Source organism: Lissotriton helveticus, chromosome 7 (assembly GCF_964261635.1).
Source record: "Lissotriton helveticus chromosome 7, aLisHel1.1, whole genome shotgun sequence".
Classification (NCBI taxonomy): domain Eukaryota; kingdom Metazoa; phylum Chordata; class Amphibia; order Caudata; family Salamandridae; genus Lissotriton; species Lissotriton helveticus.
Genome location: NC_136068.1, coordinates 855996003 through 856017780, shown reverse-complemented (window position 1 = coordinate 856017780; position 21778 = coordinate 855996003). Strand labels below are relative to the sequence as shown.

The window sequence follows — 21778 nt, the reverse complement described above, 5'->3', positions numbered from 1 at the left end:
GCAACCCAACTTCCAAGGCTTTAAAAAAAACATAAGATATTACCTTTCAATGCTTTTTACTGCAATAATATACCTTCAAAAGGATACTTAAGCCATACTGAACAAAGAATAAGACAACATATGTTCTATGCAGTTTGATAGCAAATCTAGTTTGTTATGTGTTCTTTGCTTTGATCATGTAAGCACTTCCTTATTACCTTATTAATTTTCTCAAGGATGCGGAAATAGAATCCATGGTTAAGTTTCATGTCTTGGCCAGTAGGTATGGGTGAAATGTGAGAATTTGCGTTCCGCGAATTCGCGCGAAAACGAATTCGCAATCCGCAAAATCCGCGAATTAGTGCAAATTTCGGATTTTTGTTTTTTTGCGCATTCGCGGGGTTTTTTGCGTGTTTGCGGGACTTTTTGCGTGTTCGCGGGCCGCTTGCATGGCGAAGTTACCCATGCATTCGTGTATGGGCACAGCACCCTCTGGTTCACCACTGCCACCCTCTGGTTCACCCCTGCCACCCTCTGGTTCACCACTGCCACCCTCTGGTTCAGCACTGCCACTCTCTGGTTCAACCCTGCCACCCTCTGGTTCAACACTGTCACCCTCTGGTTCACCACTGCCACCCTCTGGTTCACGAATGCCACCCTCTGGTTCATCACAGCACCTCTGGTTCACCACTGCCACCCTCTGGTTAACCACTGTCATCCTAAGGTTCAGCACTGCCACCCTCTGGTTCACCACTGTCACCCTCTGGTTCACCCCTGCCACCCTCTGGTTCACCACTGCCACCCTCTGGTTCATCACAGCACCCTCTGGTTCAGCACTGTCACCCTATGGTTCACCACTGCCACCCTCTGGTTCACGACTGCCACCCTCTGGTTCATCACAGCACCTCTGGTTCACCACTGCCACCCTCTGGTTAACCACTGTCGCCCTCTGGTTCAGCACTGCCACCCTCTGGTTTACCACTGCCATTCTCTGGTTCACCACTGCCACACTCTGGTTCACCCATGCCACCCTCTGGTTCCCCACTGCCACCCTCTGGTTCACCCCTGCCACCCTCTGGTTCACCCCTGCCACCCTCTGGTTCACCACTGCTCCCCTCTGGTTCAGCATTGCCACCCTCTGGTTCACCACTGCCACCCTCTGATTCACCCCTGCCACCCTCTGGTTCACCCCTGCCACCCTCTTGTTCACCACTGCCACCCTCTGGTTCAGCACTGCCACTCTCTGGTTCACCCCTGCCACCCTCTGGTTCAGCACTGTCACCCTCTGGTTCACCACTGCCACCCTCTGGTTCACGACTGCCACCCTCTGGTTCATCACAGCACCTCTGGTTCACCACTGCCACCCTCTGGTTCAGCACTGCCACCCTCTAGTTCACCACTGCCACCCTCTGATTCACCCCTGCCATCCTCTGGTTCACCACAGCCACCCTCTGGTTCATTACAGCACCCTCTGGTTCACCACTGCCACCCTCTGGTTCACCACTGCCACCCTCTGGTTCACGACTGCCACCCTCTGGTTCATCACAGCACCTCTGGTTCACCACTGCCACCCTCTGGTTAACCACTGTCGCCCTCTGGTTCAGCACTGCCACCCTCTGGTTTACCACTGCCATTCTCTGGTTCACCACTGCCACACTCTGGTTCACCCATGCCACCCTCTGGTTCCCCACTGCCACCCTCTGGTTCACCCCTGCCACCCTCTGGTTCACCCCTGCCACCCTCTGGTTCACCACTGCTCCCCTCTGGTTCAGCATTGCCACCCTCTGGTTCACCACAGCCACCCTCTGATTCACCCCTGCCACCCTCTGGTTCACCCCTGCCACCCTCTTGTTCACCACTGCCACCCTCTGGTTCAGCACTGCCACTCTCTGGTTCTCCCCTGCCACCCTCTGGTTCAGCACTGTCACCCTCTGGTTCACCACTGCCACCCTCTGGTTCACGACTGCCACCCTCTGGTTCATCACAGCACCTCTGGTTCACCACTGCCACCCTCTGGTTCACCACTGCTACCCTCTGGTTAACTACTATCACCGTCTGGTTCAGCACTGCCACCCTCTAGTTCACCAGTGCCACCCTCTGATTCACCCCTGCCATCCTCTGGTTCACCACAGCCACCCTCTGGTTCATTACAGCACCCTCTGGTTCACCACTGCCACCCTCTGGTTCACCACTGCCACCCTCTGGTTCACGACTGCCACCCTCTGGTTCATAAGGGTTGGTTGGCACGGCGCACTGCTTCGTGGTAGGAATTGAAGGTATTTAAGGTTTGTAGGATTTTTAGAAAATGTCTAGGTGCACCAGCAGGTAGCGTTACTGTCCTGAAACGCTGGCAATAGAATCTAGGGTCATGTGCATTACCTCACGTGTAAATGCATCCCTGCTATTCGGGCACACTAATGGTGGTTCAAGGTTGAAGAAACAACCGACTTCAAATGTTGTTGTATAACAATTAATTCATTGTTTTAATAAACATAAAGTTTCATGTATGATGATATCTCAAAGTTTTTGAAGTTTCCAAAGGCGTACATTCAATCAAAATAAAGTTTCAATAGATCACTAAGGGCTCCGATGCATTTCGGGCTGGGGTCGCCCTTTCTCAAGGAGCACTGTGAAAAGAATACAAAATACGGGCACATCAATGTATTAAAGCGGTAAACGTATGTATAAGTTGAACTACGAAGTGCTAGATGAGTGTGGGTTGGTTGGCATACTTGGTGAAGGTGTCTGATGCGCAAGCGTGCATACCGGTTTATGAATTTCAAGCAGGGGTTGTGAGGGGTCAAGCTACGGGAAGTGAAGGATTAACATGTATCATGCTGTGGGTTCCCTTACAGGAATGCGGAATGACCCATTAGTGTGACTAAAGTGCTTTTAGTGAGCTTGGTTAAGTAGGTCTTGCGTGATTTAATGAGAGGTAACGGTGAAGTGAGGATCGAAAAAAGATTGAACCCCGTATGGAACCGGGACTTACGCGTAGCGTTGAAGTCCCGATGTGCAGTGACCTGAAGATAGAATGGCGACCGTTAGCGGTGTGGCCTTACGGATGTGATAGTAATACGTGAAAAGATGGTAGCGGACTTACGTTTGTGAAAATTAGTCTCTCTTGGGCGCGGGCTCATTCATGGTCGGGCTGTAGAAGCACCGGGGTGTGCGGCTCTCGTTCAGGATCAGTCAGAGTGCTGCAGTGAAGCTGACTTGCGTAAACCAAGAGTGATAAAAAGAAGGACTATGGGGTCATGCATTAGCGTGGCGGCCATATTGGAATGGTGTGTGGTGAATGTTAAAACGTGGGGTTGTGGTGTTAATAAAGAATAATGCTGTGGAGGAACATACTTTGGTCCGAACTACTTATTCACAATGCGTGTAATAAGTACCACACAGGGTACTATAAATAACAATTAAACTCAAGGCGGTCGTTAAGACCGTGCGGCTTCATGGCCTGGAGTCTGTAAATCCATGATGTTTCTTTTTGCAGGAGTGTCTTGTTCGGGTCTTTACCTTCCAGTTTAGGTACCATCTCTAGAACTAAAAACTTCAGTTGCGCAATGTTATGGGCCGCTTCGTTGAAGTGATTAGCAATGTTCGATTTGATGTTTTTAGTTCTGATATTGGACTTATGTTCCGTGATGCGGGTTTTAATCTTCCTGGATGTTTTGCCTACGTAGATCATGCCGCAAGGGCATTTCAACAGATAGATTAGGTTGCACGAATCGCATGTGGCGTTCACTTTTAGTTTTATGTCGAAGCCCTTCATAGGGTGATTGATGGTGTTCCCTTTTATAATGTTATTGCAGTTGCTGCAATGATGACAAGGGCGGGTGCCAGTGTATGTCACATCTTCCAGGATTTTTTTAGATAGAGTTTCTTTGATGTTTTGTGCTCTGGTGTAAGCAAAAATCGGGGTTTCTTTGAATAAATCTCCAAAGTCGGGTTCTGAAGCTAAGATGCGCCAGTGCTTCCTGATGATTTTTTTGTATGCTTGGCTTGAAGTAGAGTATTTACTTACAATTACCGTTCTAGCGTGTGTAGTCTTTGGGATGCTTTGAAGAGCTTGAGAGCGTGAAATTGCAGATGCCTTTGTGAGTGCCTCATCTATAACTTCTTTGGGGTAGCCTCTTTCAGAGAATCTGGTGGACAAAATTTCCATTTGTGTTTTGCTTTTCACTGGGTCTGACACTATGCGTTTTATTCTCAGCATTTGGCTATAGGGCAAATGTCTTTTCAGGGAATTTTGATGGAAACTTGTGAAGTGCAAAGTGTTGTTCCGGTCGGTGTTTTTCCGATACAAGTCTGTTTGCAGGCCTTGGTTGGTGGATTTGATGAGTACGTCCAGGAAAGTAATTTCATCGCTGCTGATGTTCCACGTGAGTTCGATACGATTATCTTTGGAGTTCAATGACTTTAGTGATGTTTCTAGGTTTTCTCGTGTGTCCTTCCATACAAAGAAAAGGTCATCTATGTATCGGGCATAGAATACCCTGTGTGGTACTTATTACACGCATTGTGAATAAGTAGTTCGGACCAAAGTATGTTCCTCCACAGCATTATTCTTTATTAACACCACAACCCCACGTTTTAACATTCACCACACACCATTCCAATATGGCCGCCACGCTAATGCATGACCCCATAGTCCTTCTTTTTATCACTCTTGGTTTACGCAAGTCAGCTTCACTGCAGCACTCTGACTGATCCTGAACGAGAGCCGCACACCCCGGTGCTTCTACAGCCCGACCATGAATGAGCCCGCGTTCAAGAGAGACTAATTTTCACAAACGTAAGTCCGCTACCATCTTTTCACGTATTACTATCACATCCGTAAGGCCACACCGCTAACGGTCGCCATTCTATCTTCAGGTCACTGCACATCGGGACTTCAACGCTACGCGTAAGTCCCGGTTCCATACGGGGTTCAATCTTTTTTCGATCCTCACTTCACCGTTACCTCTCATTAAATCACGCAAGACCTACTTAACCAAGCTCACTAAAAGCACTTTAGTCACACTAATGGGTCATTCCGCATTCCTGTAAGGGAACCCACAGCATGATACATGTTAATCCTTCACTTCCCGTAGCTTGACCCCTCACAACCCCTGCTTGAAATTCATAAACCGGTATGCATGCTTGCGCATCAGACACCTTCACCAAGTATGCCAACCAACCCACACTCATCTAGCACTTCGTAGTTCAACTTATACATACGTTTACCGCTTTAATACATTGATGTGCCCGTATTTTGTATTCTTTTCACAGTGCTCCTTGAGAAAGGGCGACCCCAGCCCGAAATGCATCGGAGCCCTTAGTGATCTATTGAAACTTTATTTTGATTGAATGTACGCCTTTGGAAACTTCAAAAACTTTGAGATATCATCATACATGAAACTTTATGTTTATTAAAACAATGAATTAATTGTTATACAACAACATTTGGAGTCGGTTGTTTCTTCAACCTTGAACCACCATTAGTGTGCCCGAATAGCAGGGATGCATTTACACGTGAGGTAATGCACATGACCCTAGACCCTCTGGTTCATCACAGCACCTCTGGTTCACCACTGCCACCCTCTGATTAACCACTGTCACCCTCTGGTTCAGCACTGCCACCCTGTGGTTAACCACTGTCACCCTCTGGTTCAGCACTGCCACCCTCTGGTTCACCACTGCCATTCTCTGGTTCACCACTGCCACCCTCTGGTTCACCCATGCCACCCTCTAGTTCCCCACTGCCACCCTCTGGTTCATCCCTGCCACCCTCTGGTTTACCCCTGCCACCCTCTGGTTCACCACTGCCACCCTCAGGTTCATCACAGCACCCTCTGGTTCACCCCTGCCACCCTCTGGTTCAGCACTGTCACCCTCTGGTTCACCACGGCCACCCTCTGGTTCACAACTGCCACCCTCTGGTTCATCACAACACCTCTGGTTCACCACTGCCACACTCTGGTTAACCACTGTCACCCTCTGGCTCAGCACTGCCACCCTCTGGTTCACCACTGGCACTCTCTGGTTCACCACTGCCACCCTCTGGTTCTCCAATGCCACCCTCTGGTTCCCCACTGCCACCCTCTGGTTCACCCCTGCCATCATTTGGTTCATCACTGCCACCCTCTGGTTCACCGCTGCCACCCTCTGGTACACCCCTGCCACCCTCTGGTTCAGCACTGCCACCCTCTGGTTCAGCACTGTCACCCTCTGATTCACCCCTGCCACCCTCTGGTTCACCCCTGCCACCCTCTGGTTCAGCACTGCCTTCCTCTGGTTCAGCATTATCACCCTCTGGTTTACCCCTGCCACCCTCTGGTTCATCACTGTCACCCTCTGGTTCTTCACTGCCACCCTCTGGTTCACCACTGCCACCCTCTACCGAGACCTTTTGTGACGCAGCGGCAGCACAAAAGATGCGCCATGGTGCTGGGTATTAACAACGTGACGCATCTCTCTGTGAGATGCGTCTCGTTGTAAAGCCCTGCGCCATCAGGAGGCATTCCGACTCAGCCTCCTAAAAGTGGCTGAGTGAAATCTACAAGATTTCACTCAGTCACTTTTAGGCCAATGCTGCGTCAAAACCCTTCGCCTGCTTGAAGCAGGCGCAAGGCTTGATGCAGCATTGGGGAGATAGGGCACCCACAGAGCATTGCTGGAGCTGCGTCGCAAGCGCGACGCAGCTCCAGCAATGCGCTGCTTTTACGGCACAGATGCGTGACGCATCTGTGCCGTTTTTGCCTCATGGTGCGCCGCATTGTAAATGCGGCGCACCATGGGTGACGGAGCTGCGGCGCACAATAACTGGCGCATCCCTGGGGATGCGCCAGTTATTGTAAATCTGCCCCCAAACATTTAGCCAATGAGGGAGCACTTACTGATTAGACAGTAGAAAGTACTCCAGTTGAGTAGAGGTATTGCACAAAAAGGTGGCATCTTCGTGGACAAACATGCAGGGCGGGATTCATTCTGCCCCCTGTTAGACTTGTTTTTTTGTGCCCTTCTGCCCTCTGTTATTCCCTTGTTTTTGTACCCTTCTGCCCTCTGTTAGACTCGTTTTTTGTGCCCTTCTGCCCTCTGTTAGACTCGTTTTTGTGCCTTTCTGCCCCGTTAGACTGTTTTTTGTGCCCTTCTGCCCTCTGTTAGACTAGTTTTTCCCTTGTTTTTCTGCCCTTCTGTCCTCTGTTAGACTAGTTTTTCGTGCCCTTCTGCCCTGTGTTAGACTTGTTTTTCCCTTGTTTTTCTGCCCTTCTGCCCTTTGTTAGACTGCTTTTTGTGCCTTTCTGCCCTCTGCATCACCACATCATCACTCAGCGCTACCCCAGCATCACTCAGCTCCACCACATTATCACTCAGCACCACCACATTAACACTCAGCACCACCACAGCACCACTCAGCACCACCACAGCATCACTCAGCACCACCACAGCATCACTCAGCACCACCACAGCACCACTCAGCACCACCACAGCATCACTCAGCACCACCACATCATCACTCAGCACCACCACAGCATCACTCAGCACCACCACAGCATCACTCAGCACTGCCACAGCACCACTAAGCACCACCACAGCATCACTCAGCACCACCACAGCACCACTCAGCACCACCACAGCACCACTCAGCGCCACCACAACATCACTCAGCGCCACCACAGCATCACTCAGTGCCACCACATTATCACTCAGCACTACCACAGCACCACTCAGCACCACCACAGCATCACTCAGCACTACCACAGCATCACTCAGCACCACCACAGCACCAATCAGCACCACTACAGCACCACTCAGTGCCACCACAGCATCACTCAGCACCACCACAGCATCACTCAGCACCACCACATTATCACTCAGCACCACCACAGCACCGCTCAGCACCACCACAGCATCACTCAGCACCACCGCAGCATCACTCGACACCACCACAGCACCACTCAGCACCACCCCAGCATCACTCAGCACCATCCCAGTATCACTCAGCACCACCACAGCACCACTCAGCATTACCACAGCACCACTCAGCACCACCACAGCATAACTCAGCACCACCCCAGCATCAATGTGCGTAACCATTCAACAACAACTGGTTCAAATATGTTCTCTCAATGTTTCAAACTTTATTACAAATGTCACAAAAAGATGTTAATATTTCACTTCTGTTCTTGGATTTTCGTCACAATAAAATACACTGAACATAATCTTCACAAAAGGTATTTATAAAAGTTTAAGCTATTGCCATTATAAATTAAAATCACTTTTATTTAAGTATTAATTATTTAAACATTAAAAGCCATTGTAATTTGTAATATCAATACAGCTAAGTCACGTAAATACAAAACATGCGAGACCTATTGCATTGCAAATGCTTGTTTGTACTTTGTCATCTACGAGATCTTTGCAATGTTTCAAAAAAGAGAAAGAGAGAGAGATAGAGAGAGAGAGGGAGCGAGAGAGAGATTGAAAGAAAGAAAGAAAGAAAGAAAGAACGAAAGAAAGAAAAAGAAAGAAAGAAAAGAGAGAGAGAAAGAAAGAGACAGACAGAGAAAGAGCAAGCAAGTGAAAGTGAAAGGGAGAGAGGGAAAGAGAGGGAGAGAAAGAGAAAGGGAGAGTAAGAGAGAGAGGGGAGAGAAGGAAAGAAAGAAAGAAAGAATGAAAGAAAGAAAGAAAGAAGGAAAGAAGGAAAGAAAGAAAGAAATCGGGAGAGAGAGAATGAGAGAGAAAGAAAGAGAGAGACAGCGAAAGAGCAAGAAAGTGAAAGAGAGAGAGAAAGAGAGAGAGAGACATGGAAAGAGAGAGAGAAAGAGAGAAAGACACACAGAGAGGGAGAGAGAGAGAGAGAGAGGATGAGAGAGAGTAAGAGAAAGAGAGAGAGAGAGAGGGAGAGTGAGACAGAAAGAAAGAGAGAGAAAGAGAGAGCGAGAAAGAGAGGATATGAGAGAGAGAAAGAAAGAGAGGGAGATAGAGAGAAAGAGAGAGAGACAACGGAGAAAGAAAGAGATAAGCAGAGCAAGAGGAAGAACTTGAAAGAGAGAGAGAAAGAGATACATAGAGCAAGAAAGGAGAGGAAGAGTGAGATAGATAGAGAGAAAGAGAGAGAACGAGAGGGAGAGAGAGAACGAGAGAAAGAAAGAGAGGCCGGATCTCTGAAGGGCCAGATTCCTGAGTTGTCCCTACAGAACATACAGCTTTATATTTTTAGCAAAATGCATATGAAAATTCTGCTGTAAAGGTCTCTTTTAGTTTAACCCCTCCTGACAACTCAAAATGGGTGTATTTGCAATCCTCTCCCTTCTCCCTGTTTTTTTATATCTGTAAGTGCTTCCTGATGAGGTTTAATTCCTGGGACAGGTGCCTTGTTGCCTACTTGTAACTATTCTCTGACCCTGCTTCAAGGGTCAGAGCAGGGTCAGAGAATAGTTGCAAGTAGGCAACGAGGCGCCAGGAAGCACTTAGCAGCAGGTGCCCAAGTTGAAGTTAATTTCCTTGTAACCCTTTTGTAAAAGGTTACAAAGAAATTAGGTTCATATTTTGCACCTGCTGCTGTAAAACTTGCTTGGCTGAAAATTCGTCCCCGCTGATTCGCGGATTTTACCGCTATTTTGCGAGATTCGCGGATCGTGAAATTGCGGAAAATCCGCAAATTCGTCCGCGAAACGGACTTTACGCCCACCCTTAGTGGCCAGTCCTCTATGAAATTTTGAAATAAGAAAACGGGGTCTTTCTGTGTTTGTGACTAAGGTCCCTTATTTTCAATTTGGCAGTTGGGATACTCTGTCACACAGGAGGTTGATGTCCCGTCCACCATATTACAATTCAATTATACCCGACGGCTGTTGTAACATGGTAGAAGAGATATCTGCAAGGGGTTGACAGACTATTCTGTCTGCCAAACTCTAAATAAGGCCCAAAGTACAACATGTAGCCCATGCTTTTAAAATTCCTGCCAGATCCTGGATGACAGTTTATCTTCCCAAAAATCTCAAAATGTGAAAATAATCCATTAAAGGAGAATCCCCATGACTAAACAGGGATATTCAAATAATTCACTTCATGAAATAAGATTCAACATATGTAGGCTATTATGGGTAATGAGACAAGACAAACCTTTCTGCATGTGCACTGCTGGCTCCCAAAGTGAATGGCTTTTGTAAAGGTTTTGGTGGATTTCTTAGAGGAAATGTATTTGAATTAGATGGTGATGGCGCTGGTCTGGAGGGCCCTGTTGTGGTATTGGAAACAAAAAATGCAGTTGTCATAAATATAGTCTTTAAAGTGTGTCAAGAAATAAGCATAAATACACTTTTGAAAACATGTTGATGGTTTTTTTTTTAAATGTGTCAAATAAGTTATAGAGTGAGTTTAAATTGTCTTCTCAGGCACCAGCCACCCACTTAAGGAGCCTTTTTACACATTTCTCAGGCCTGCCACTGAAGCCTCTAGTGCAGTTTTAAACTGCCATTTCAACATGACAAAATAAACCTTTTTTCTGTCCCAAACCTCTTTATAAGATACCCTTAAGGTAAGCTATTGGAAAGTGGATTATGAGTAGGTATAGGCAGGCTACCACTAGTAATAAGGCCACAATCACAATATAAGGCACAGTCAAGGTCTCAATAAATTATACACTTGCTCAACCCTTGGTACCTGGCTAAAATTCAAGTAGACAGGCTTAACTTCCTGTGCCACTGGTTTCAAGCTAGCCTGGCTGATATGGGGTGATGCCCTGAAACTGGTCCCAGGATGCTTGTTTCGGGTCCAGTGAGGACCTGGCTTGGCATTTCGGGCTGGACGGTTCCCATGAAGCATAGGGTCAATCAAGACTGACTTGCATATGGCTGGGTCTAAACTGGAGTGGCATCGTGAGCAAACGAACTATAGATTTTACCCAGATCTCTTGACTGGGGTGAATGTTTGATTTGCTCTGCATTCCGTCCATCATCTGTGTGTCTTTTGCTTTCTCTCCCAAGTGCGGCAGGTATACCCAGACATGGGTCCCGGGCTCACTGTGCCACTGGATTCAAGCTAGCATAACTGATGTGGTGAGATATGCCCCAAAACCGGTCAAGACTGATTTGCATATGGCTGGGTCTAAACTGGGGTTAAAAGAACAATGGATTTAACCCAGATCCCTTGACTGGGGGTGAATGTTTTATTTGCTCTGCATTTGGTCCATCATCTGTGTGTCTTTAGGCTTAACTTAAGAGACAGGTGTGTGTAGCATTTAAAAACACCAATGTAGTGAATAAATAAGACACAAAACACAATAAAATCCCAAACTAATATATAAAAATAGGAAATATTTGTATGACAGAAATAACACCAAAATAAAAAATATTCATTGTAGGGAACTGGAGATATGAATTTTTAAAGAATAAATACTTTCTAGTGCCTAAAAGCAAAAAGTGCACTCTGGGATATCTGGTTGTGCGTGCCCGTTAAAAAAGTCAAAGTTACAGGCCGACGGCGATGGAGCATGGATCAGATACACTTAGCAGTAGGGCCCAGTCAACTTTTTATCTTCTAACTTTGTCACTTTTTCCAGCTTTTTCTCTCAACATTGGATGAGGATCCTCGCCAGGCTGGGTTTCAAGTCAACAACAGCGGCTCGGTTCAGCACAAAGCTGCAGTGAAACCCTGAAAATCTTGAGCGCCAGAGCTTTCAGCGGAACAAACCTGAAATCCAGGACGTGTTGCAGTTCGATGTCAGCAGCTTGACCCTTATGGACCCTTTTAAGAAAAATTCACCAATCTTCTCCAAACGTCTGGGTCTTCTTCCAGAAGGTCTGTTTGGGATCCCAAAGTGCCCACAACACCAATTCATGGTTCCAGAAGCTCTGAGTTGCTCCTTGAGATGTTGGGACTACGTCTCCCTGGAGATGATGTGGGTGAAGCTCTTTTAACCTGTTGCTTTCAGGGAGTCGACTGCTTCTCTTTTTAAAGCAAGGCAAAATCCTAAGGGCTTTAGGGCCAGATGTAGGTAGGATTGATTTACCGATTCTTAATTACCGAATTTTACCGATTCGGTAATTAAGAATCTGTAAATCTGAGGGGTGGGTATGTAGGTATTCCAGATGTGCTGGAATACCGAATCGGAGAAATTCGGTATTTACCGATTCGGTAAATACCGAACGGTAATGCCCATTCATTCCTATGGGCTTTGAAGCCCATAGGAATGAATGGGCATTACCGATTCGGTATTTACCGAATCGGTAAATACCGAATTTCACAAGGGAGTAGGGGGTGTCACTTTGACACCCTCTGGCCCCCCCAAAAATGGCTCGGGTGCCATGTGGCAGGCATACATGCCCTAAGGGCAGGTCTGCCTGTCATATGGCATAGGGTGTGCATGCACACATGTGCATGCACACCGGAATCGGTATTTTACCATCAAATTGGATTTGATGGTAAAATACTGATTCGGTAAGGCTTTTGGGACTCTGAAGAGTCCCACCTACATCTCAAATTTACCGAATCGGTAAAAATACCGATTCTATATTTTACAGAATCGGTAAATTTACCGAATCGGTAAATTTACCGATTCTGTAAAATAGTGCCCCTACATACCGATAACCCATTTACCGGTCGGTAACGGCCGAAATCGGCCATTACCGGTCGGTAAATGGCCTGAAACGGCCACCTACATCTGGCCCTTAGTTCCCAAAGTGAACAGCAGGTGCTTTCATTCAAAGTGCAACCCCCTTGGTGCAGTCCATGGTTCCAGCAGGGCAGTCCTTCTTCCTCTTGTAGTTTCAGACAGGGATCTGATTTGCTTGGGCAGCTCCCCCATATTTATCCAGGGTTCTTGGGTGACAAGCAGGGGGCATCCTGAGCAATGGGGTGCAGGGCACCACTGTCAGGTATGACTACTTCCTCCAAAGTGTGGCATTATCTTGTTCCAGAAAGCACTATTCCTTTAAACTCCAAAATGGATGAACTCTCTCTGGGAGGTTACGATATGGCTAAGCCAACCAACTGGTGTAGTTGAGTTCCCCAAATACTCTCCTTTCAGTCTCTCTGCTAATTCAATAACTGGGGCTCCTGTCTGGCTGTTGGCGTAGAATATGGGGGGAGGGGTTGCGCCTGTGTCCTTTCCTGTCTTTTCCTCTTTGAAGACCAGTTTGGCTACCCAGCACCCTTCCTGCCTTTTGCTCTGCAACTTGCAGCTCTCTTCCCACAAGATGTTCCTTGTCTCTATGCAGGTCACTTCACACCTCATCAGAAAAGAAAGTTCTATAACTTCTTTTCTGTGATAGTTATAATAAATCTAACTTTGGCAAGATGTTAGATTTATTCTAAATTTCATTTTAATACTTTGAAGTTTATTTTCAGCTGGTGCCTGACCATATTATACTTAAAGGATTTCTGTATTAGCCTATGGAGCTACTGTGCTACCATGGGGGAAATTAAATTGGCAGTTTTTTCCTCTCCAGGGCATATAAAGCAAATTTTATAATGTCCCTGCTTATAGATACATGGCACCCTATCCACAGGGCACTCAGTGAAGACCTTATGGGTGACTCATATGTAAAAATAAGGTCGTCTGAGACTTTGGAAGTACCTTTAATTCCAAAGTTGAATTTGCATACAATTTACTTTAATAAGCAGCCTGCAAAGTAGAACTGCCTTTAAAATTATAGCAGGCGACAGAGCAGTGCATATTTAAGTGCATTAAATCTGCTGGGCCTCTAATCCTACATTTAGAGGCCCACCATATATTAGGGGCTTACAGGTTGGTTGCCATAACAATTGTAATTCCACCTAATTACCATATACCTTTTACGCAGAGGACAGGCCCTGGCTCTGGTTAGCAGAGCCCAGGGTACGATCAGAGTCAGTTACCACCAGTATCAACCAAAAAATGGAGGTGATCAGGGCAAAAAGGATGATTTTCTCACCTTGGCACTAAATGCTCCTAGTGCAGAGTGCATGGCATATAAAAAAGTGAGACGTGTAATTCAAGCTTTACATGTGCTGGAGGTTTAAAACTCCTAAAAACTTTTCTCAGTCCTGGTAAGACTGAACGTTTGTATAGAATAACACTGGGTTACCTTGTTAACACTGAATAAGTGCTAACTTTAGACCGGGTGCGCTAGACAAATGATGTTTACATTAAAATCAATTGTAATTTAAAAACCTATTTTGTGGTAAAATTCCATATAAAATCTCACTTCTGCGTTTCTGCCAGTGTCCTGGGTCACATGACTTTTAATGGCTGCTGTGGGCAGAATTAGATATGGCCCAAATGGAGAATGAACACCCTCAATGAGTTTCGAGTGTGGTATTCACCATAGTTGTATCCTAGCCCCTTTCTTGTTTCTACTTTATATTGATTGCCTGAAAAAACCTTTCTTTTTCAATATGGTGCCAATGCATTCCAGGCCAGGAAACATTTGATGCTGATGACACAGTACTTTTAGCCAGAACTGCACACACCGTCTAGACTTTATTAGATGTGTTTACAACTTTTATGAGTAATCTTGATTTGAAGGTAAACTTTAGTAAACCTTTCATTATGACAAGTGGACTGAAACATTCAAGATCTAAGTCACATTTTAACAGTAGGCCCGAGGTTAGTAAGATCACTACATTTAATTATTCTGGAATTATGTTTGACACTTCATTGCAGTGGGGGCATCTGCTAAATACCAGATTGCCGCAATTTGCAAGGATGACCGAGGCAATTTTTCATTTTGACAACATTGGATAGAATGCATTTTTCCTCTTCCCTCTGTATCCTTACCTCTCTCTCTCTCTCTCCCTCCCTTTCTTCCTCCCGCTCCCTGAGAACTGAAACTTTAGACCTGTCAAGCTTGTGTTAAATGAGAAAATTGCCTATTCAAGGCAGGATTGAAATTATCAAGCTTGACTTAACAGGCACTTTAAAATAGGCCACAATGTCAGGACGATTGTGATAACTTTAGTATCTTGTGATCATAACAAGAAATAGCACATCCAGGGCGAAATAATAAGATTAGAAAGAAAATAGAGAGGAAATGATAATGAATTAACATTGTAGAGTGATTTGTGCTCACGTTGTCTCTGGAAATTGTGTGATTTTGAATGTAAATTGATCACAATCGAACAACTGTTAGATACTACAAGATGGCCGCCATATTAATGTAATGAATTAAATGTGCCGTTTTTTATGTTGTTTTTAATCACGTGACGAAATGTCATTATGTAACTTTATTTAAACATATCAATTGATAGAATCAGTCGACACTGACGAAGGCGGCAACGCCGAAACGCGTTTGTTTGACTTGATTTTTGCAGCGCTGAAATAAAATATGGCGTTTAAAACTCTGTGATACGGCTTTGATGTGCCCTTAATTGTGAAGCGATCCGAGGAACTAGGATCGTGTGTTTTCAAAGTAATTGTTATATATGTATATATTTTATTTGTAGCCCTGATGAAGTCTGTGAAGGACGAAACGCGTTGGCTACAGCTACAGTTTTTATTTGAAGGAAAATAAAGAAATAAAGAGTGAACTGCAAACAACTCCACTGAATTGCTGTCTTCATCGAAAATTGTCATTATTGTTGAAATACTGAAATGTATTTATAAATTAGTGTGCTGGACCATTGTGTGTTATAAACATGATAATTAAGTGACTTTTGTGGCTCACCCTGACAAGGATTAGGTTTATTTTATGAATGGGGCTTCTACCACTCTTAACTAATAACCCAATTTCTTACTAAACTAATGCAAAAGATTTAGGATTCATATTTAATACTGACTTCTCATTCAACAAACTCTTTGGCAAGAAAACTACGATGGCATGGTATCAGCTCTTCTGTTATTCCCTGAAAATGACTCCAGAACATCTGTCTAGTACCTCCACTGTTGCATCTAGATGAAGGCACAACCTGCTCTACGGCCTCCCTAATACTACTTTGCCCACGTTTAAAAGAATTCCCATACATCAAAAAATGTCTCACAAAAGGCCCAAAGAAATGTTATCACACCATCACAATCCTATCGGAACTGTATTTACCTACCTCCAGGTATGGATGATCTTTGTGATCAGGTGCATAATTTACAACACAACCAAAAATGAAACTCCAACTTACTTGGTCAATAAAATATCTGCCTCTGGTAAACTGTGCCATGCCCAGAGTCAGGACAAAAAACATTGGTGAAACATTTATGCAGCAAGCAAGCAAACAGAAACCACATCTATAAGCATGATCTGAAATATCAGAAACCTCCCTTATACAGCACAACCATCTGGATAGGTGTCATTGTGCTGTACATTAAAACACCAAAATGTACAGTATAATTATATATAAACAAAGTAGGCAGACCTGGAGCTGGACTATCTAAATATCAAAACCATCCCATAATACACTAAAATAGACGTGAAAGAGAATGCAATAGATCAGCCGTTTTTAAAGAAACAGTGAATTGGAAAGTAGAGAAGAAGACAATTGAAGATCATTAGCTCGAACAATAATAATGATAGCTAGAGAATGCGACCTCTACTCCAGATATACTTTGAACAATGACGTTTTTAGTTTTTTCAAATTCATAGTAGTGTTTTCAGAACATCTCAAATCAATTGAGAGAGTATTCCAGAGTGGTACCTCTTATGTTATGTTATGTTATGTTATGTTATGTTATGTTATGTTATAATGGTTTTTGTAGTGCGCACTGTTACTCTGGAGTGTCCTGGCGCGGAAAAGAGCAAATGAGAGAGCGAGTTAGTAAATCCTGCTGAACAGGTGTGTCTTTAGCTGCTTGTTAAAGATCCAAAACTTCGAAATATGTTGGAGATCAGCAGGGAGTAAGTTCCAGGCTTCCGCCGCTTTAACAGAGATAGATTTGCCTCCCAGTCGGACTCTGCGGAAGCAAGGTACAACCATCCGGCGTTGTGCCGCTGAACGCAGATGGCGTTTAGGCACATAGAAAGCGAAACGCTTCCTAAGATAGATGGGGCCCAGACCGTGAAGCGCTCTGTGGGCCAGAGTAATCAATTTGAACTGCACCCTCTGAGCTACCGGAAGCCAATGCAGCTCACGTAGGTACTGGCGCGCGCTAGATCGCGTTGGGGCATTAAAAAGAAGCCTAGCTGCAGCGTTTTGAATAATTTGAAGCCAGTGCAGCAGATAAGCTGGCAGCCCCAGGAACAGGGCATTGGCGTAGTCCAGTCTTGACACAATCAGGGCACGGGTGACCATCTCTTTCGCTGCCCTAGGGAGCAGAGGGAAACATTTCTTAAAAGTTTTGAGGGTGCCGAAACAGATTCCCGTAACTTTTTTATGTGGTCTGAGAAACTAAGGTCCTCGCTAAACCAGATGCCCAGATTCTTTGCTGGCCCTGATTTGGGTACTGGGCAAGGGAAGACCGGGGGCCACACACAAGTCCTGAAATCCTCCGGAAACTGGCCATAGAGAAGGACCTCCGATTTGTCCTCATTACATTCGAGGGAAGCCTTAGCCAGCCATTGAAAAACCGAGGCTAGGCATTTCTGAGCCATATCGGTGTTCAGGTTAGCATCATCCCAGGTGAAGAGCAGCTGCGTATCATCTGCGTACGCGATCACCTTAGCCCCCAACTCCTCAGCCAGGTAGACAAGCGGCGTCAGGTAGATATTAAAGAGAAGGGGCTGAGGGTCAACCCCTGTGGCTCCCCAGTCTCCCGATTCCTGACAGAGGAAGAGCATGAGGCCATGCAAACCTGTTGTGAGCGGGAGTCCAGAAAGGATTTAATCCATTGCCAGACCAGACCCGAAATTCCTACAGCAGAAAGTCTGCCCAGAAGCCAATTGTGGGGCACCGTATCGAAGGCGGCAGAGAGGTCGAGTAAGATCAGGGCAGCTCTGCCTCCCCCGTCCAGACACTCTCTGATAGTCTCCGACATCTCCACCAGGGCAGTCTCCGTGCTGTAGGAGGATCTAAATCCTGACTGGGCTGGGTGGAGTGCCCCCGATGATTCCACGAAAGCCTCAAGCTGCCGGAAGACCACTTTTTCACATACGTTAGCAAGTGCAGGAAGAAGAGAAATGGGTCGATAATTGGACGGCTGCAGGACTTATTTAGGACTTACTACTTCTAAGAACTCTGCATTTCAATGTCAGTTACAAGACCACCACAATTAGCAATTTTGGCTACTTGGCAAAGACAATGCCCACCTCTGGTGGACTGCAACACAACCAGAGCCAGGATATCAACAGACTGAAAAAAGAACCACAAAAAGGAAATAAAAAATAAAACTGACCTTCTATAACTATGCTCGAAGGATCCGGAATGAAACCCCATGTCTCATGACAGACAAGAGCAGCCGAGGGTAGTTACGTGTCAAGGTACCTTTAGTAACCGTGACTTTTGAACATTCTGTCTATTGGTCCTGGTGCCCTAAAAACTGTTGAACCCTGACCCATGAATGAAACAGTCAGGAAAGAAAGGATCACTGACCGACCAGTGAGAGAGAGAGACTGAAAGAGTTCTAGGGGTTTGTGTATGCATGTTGAACTAAGAGAGGCCAAGATTATAGAAACACTGATGCACTTGTGAGTGTTTTTGAGGGAAAGAAGAAATACTTTCAGCTTGAGTAATCAGGTTCACCGAGAGTACTGCACCAAAAATGGAATATGGTTGATTTTGTTATACAAAAAGTTGTCAAGAGCAAAAAAAGTTAAGAAGCCCGTAAATCAAGGTTCATTTAATGTTCAAAAGAAAGACTTGATTTTGTTATCTGCATGAATTGTTTCTCAGAGGCACAGCCAACATTCGTTTCCCTCTGTGAAATGACTGCTTTGGATCCATGCTTAGAAAAAATTAGACGAGAGTTCAGAAATTCTTTAGCACTACAAGATCTACCAGCTCCTACCAGATATTTATAGCTGTATTCCTACGCAGTTACTAAGCATATCCATGGTAAAAACGTCTTTGAGTTGTTGATGGTTAATAGTGAGAAAGTATGCCAAGTTCAAAAGGTTTCAATTCATTACAGACTCAACTTAGGGGTCAATTAGGATGGCGGACGGACAATTCCGTCCGCCATCCTGTCTGAGGACGGGACCGTCCGCCATAGGGGCGGAGGTCCCGTCCGTGGAATTAGGATGCACCTGCCACAGTGGCAAGTGCATCCCGCATTTTTAACATTGCGACGGGCGGTGCTGAAAGCACCGCCCGCCGCAGTGTTAAAAATGCATGTTGTGCGTTTCAAAGCACAACATGACAGGCACCACGCGGTGCCTGCCATATTGTATTTTGAAACGCAGGGGGGTGCACCCCCACCCCCCCTTCACCCTGGGGGCCCGCAACGGGCCCCCAAAGCAAGGACAGTATGCCTTTTCATGGCAGCATTGCCGCCACGGAAAGGCATAGCTCCCAGCACATCCTAATATGGCTGGCGGTGTCTGATAGACACCGCCACCATATTAGAGCTTTTCCGCTGCGGTCGCAAGGCAACCGCAGCTGAAAAGCGGCAGACGATCTTCCCATCCACCACAGTCCCCCCGCCATTGTAATATGGCGGGTGGAAAATAGGTGGCGGATGGGCAAGGATGGCGGACAGATCACAACCGCCTGCATGGCGGTGGCGATCATTCCACCATCCTAATTGACCCCTGTTCTGCATCTTGTTCCAGATCTTCTTCCCCGTTCTACACTCCCTAACAATCATCCCCTCACTTAGCAATGCCAATACTCTAGCAAACTAAGTATGACAGTTGGTGCTGCCAAAATGAAGGATTCTGCAACAGTATTGCCTCAGAGGAGTCAGACTGAATGCCCCATCAACATCAGAACTGCTGCATTCCTCTTATTCAGGAACAAACTAAAGGCTGACCTCAAGACTATATATCATTCCTCCCACTATCTTGCATGCTGTACTCTACCCTTGAATCCTACCTTGTACAGGGTGCTGTTGCTATTAGCTAGGTTTGCACTATAAAAGTGCATATGTACGTATTTGAACACATACATACATACATGTGGACTACTTCAATGCTATCATGTTTGGTCAGGTGAGCAGGTCAACTACTTCTCAGCAACACTACTGCAATGGTACAATATTTGCTTCTGGTTTCTGCAGATCATTAAGTAAGAGAGTGTAAGAGTTAAGTTAGTAAACTATGGATAGAGTGTATATGGAAGCAGCTCAATGGTTTCACCCAAAGTCACAAAAGAAACTCCTAACACGCAACAATATGTGCTAAATGTATTTTCCATGGTCACTGTATTTGACACAACAGTGGCACCCTGCTACTGTTCCTAAGAAATTAAATATTCCTCAAATTTCAACTCAAAATAGTAAAGTCCCTGGAGTTAGCATAGAGTTAGGTTTTCAACCCATGATTAATAATCGTCACAGAAAATGTGAAACCAATCAATCCCATATGTATAGTGAAACAAACATTTAAAAAGCGATAGGTCTCGCATTTGTGAAAGTTAGAGCTCTTGGTGTTGAAAATGACAATGTTTTTTTACTTTTTTTTAAATTTGCAGTGGAGTGATCATATTTGCATAGCACTATTACCATTGGTATAGCCTTATGGCACTGGAGAACCAGAAAAAGTGGAGTAGGTTACGAGGGAGATGAGACAAGAGTAACATGCTGCCTGGAAAAAAGTAACAACATCTTGGAAAAAGCAAAAACTCATAGGGAATGGAAAATTACATAAAGCATGTGAAATGTACGCAGGAAAAGCATGGCTACCTTAAACCCTTTACTCTTATTATTTTTAAATCAATGAGTATTTTTGCCTAAAAGGTTAAGGACATCAATACAGTGCCAGGAAGGGACCCGTTTCAGTGTCCATTTGCTATATCCTTACAAAACATATGCAGCATGGTTTAACACCTTCAGCGCGGCGCGAATTTTCACGCTGTGCTGAAGGTTCTAAAAAACGGGCGGGCCATGACGGAACCGTTCCGTCATAAGCACAGCCCAACCGGCGCTCATGACGGAACCGTTCCGTCACAAGCATCGAAGGGGTTAAAAAGATCATATCCTTGAACACAGCCGCGATACACATTTTATAAACGGGAAACATCCTTTACACTGCATGCCATACTCTGTGTGCCTTTACTCCACAGTTTTTACACCGCACTTTGTACAGCATACTATTACAACGCATTCCCCAAAGTAATGCCCAGGTGGAGTTGGAATATTAAATTGATTTGTAATGGGGAATTGTTGGACGTGGCCCTTTTCACTGAAATTTTTTGCTTTTTGCTTCCCCAAATTCATGATGTCCCCCCTTTATAATGTAATTGTATAGGCTCTGTGATGTTAAAATGCCCTGTGTATTATTGAAACCAATGTTAGGTACAGGTGCTCTACCTTCAACATGGCTGCCATAGGCCCCTGTTACTGGAGCATGGTCTTGGTAAAGCGCATTCTAGTTGCCAGGAGCTGGCAGGGTCCCCAAACAATGTTGCCATTCCAGCCTGCCTTGCCTGCCCACAGTTAGAGTAGGGAAGCTCCTGGCACCTTCTAGAATAAGGGCGGAGCTTAGTTTTGCCGCCTTAGAGGGTGGTCACCTGACCTAGGCCTATATAAGCAAGGGAGGGAAAACTTTCCAGTCAGTTGGGGCATCACTGACCGGGGGAACCCACGCAGGAGTTTTAGGCGGGAGGGCCTAGTTAGGAACCTATGCTACTGGGAGTGACAGGATCTAGGTGCTGCCTCTTAAGCTGGGTGAAGTGTCCAAAGCTAGCCCCCTGATTTGGCCCAGTGGAAGGGAACCCCAGGTCCATCTACAGTGACCTGCAGAGGAAGACTGCCTGCAGGCCTCCAACTCAACCCCCTTCAAGTAACAAGGGACTTATATTTACAAGGGCG

General features: G+C 45.6%; 1 protein-coding gene across 7 annotated transcripts in view; it reads right to left on the bottom strand.

Moving 5' to 3' along the window:
- The window catches only part of LCP2 (lymphocyte cytosolic protein 2), a 665418-nt gene that overhangs the window by 56863 nt on the left and 586777 nt on the right, over positions 1–21778 (bottom strand). For all 7 annotated transcript variants that reach the window (XM_078653368.1, XM_078653363.1, XM_078653365.1 and 4 more), the window contains one exon: positions 10093–10207. In XM_078653368.1, coding sequence (XP_078509494.1) covers positions 10093–10207 — 115 coding nt within the window. The remainder of the gene's footprint in view (positions 1–10092; positions 10208–21778) is intronic.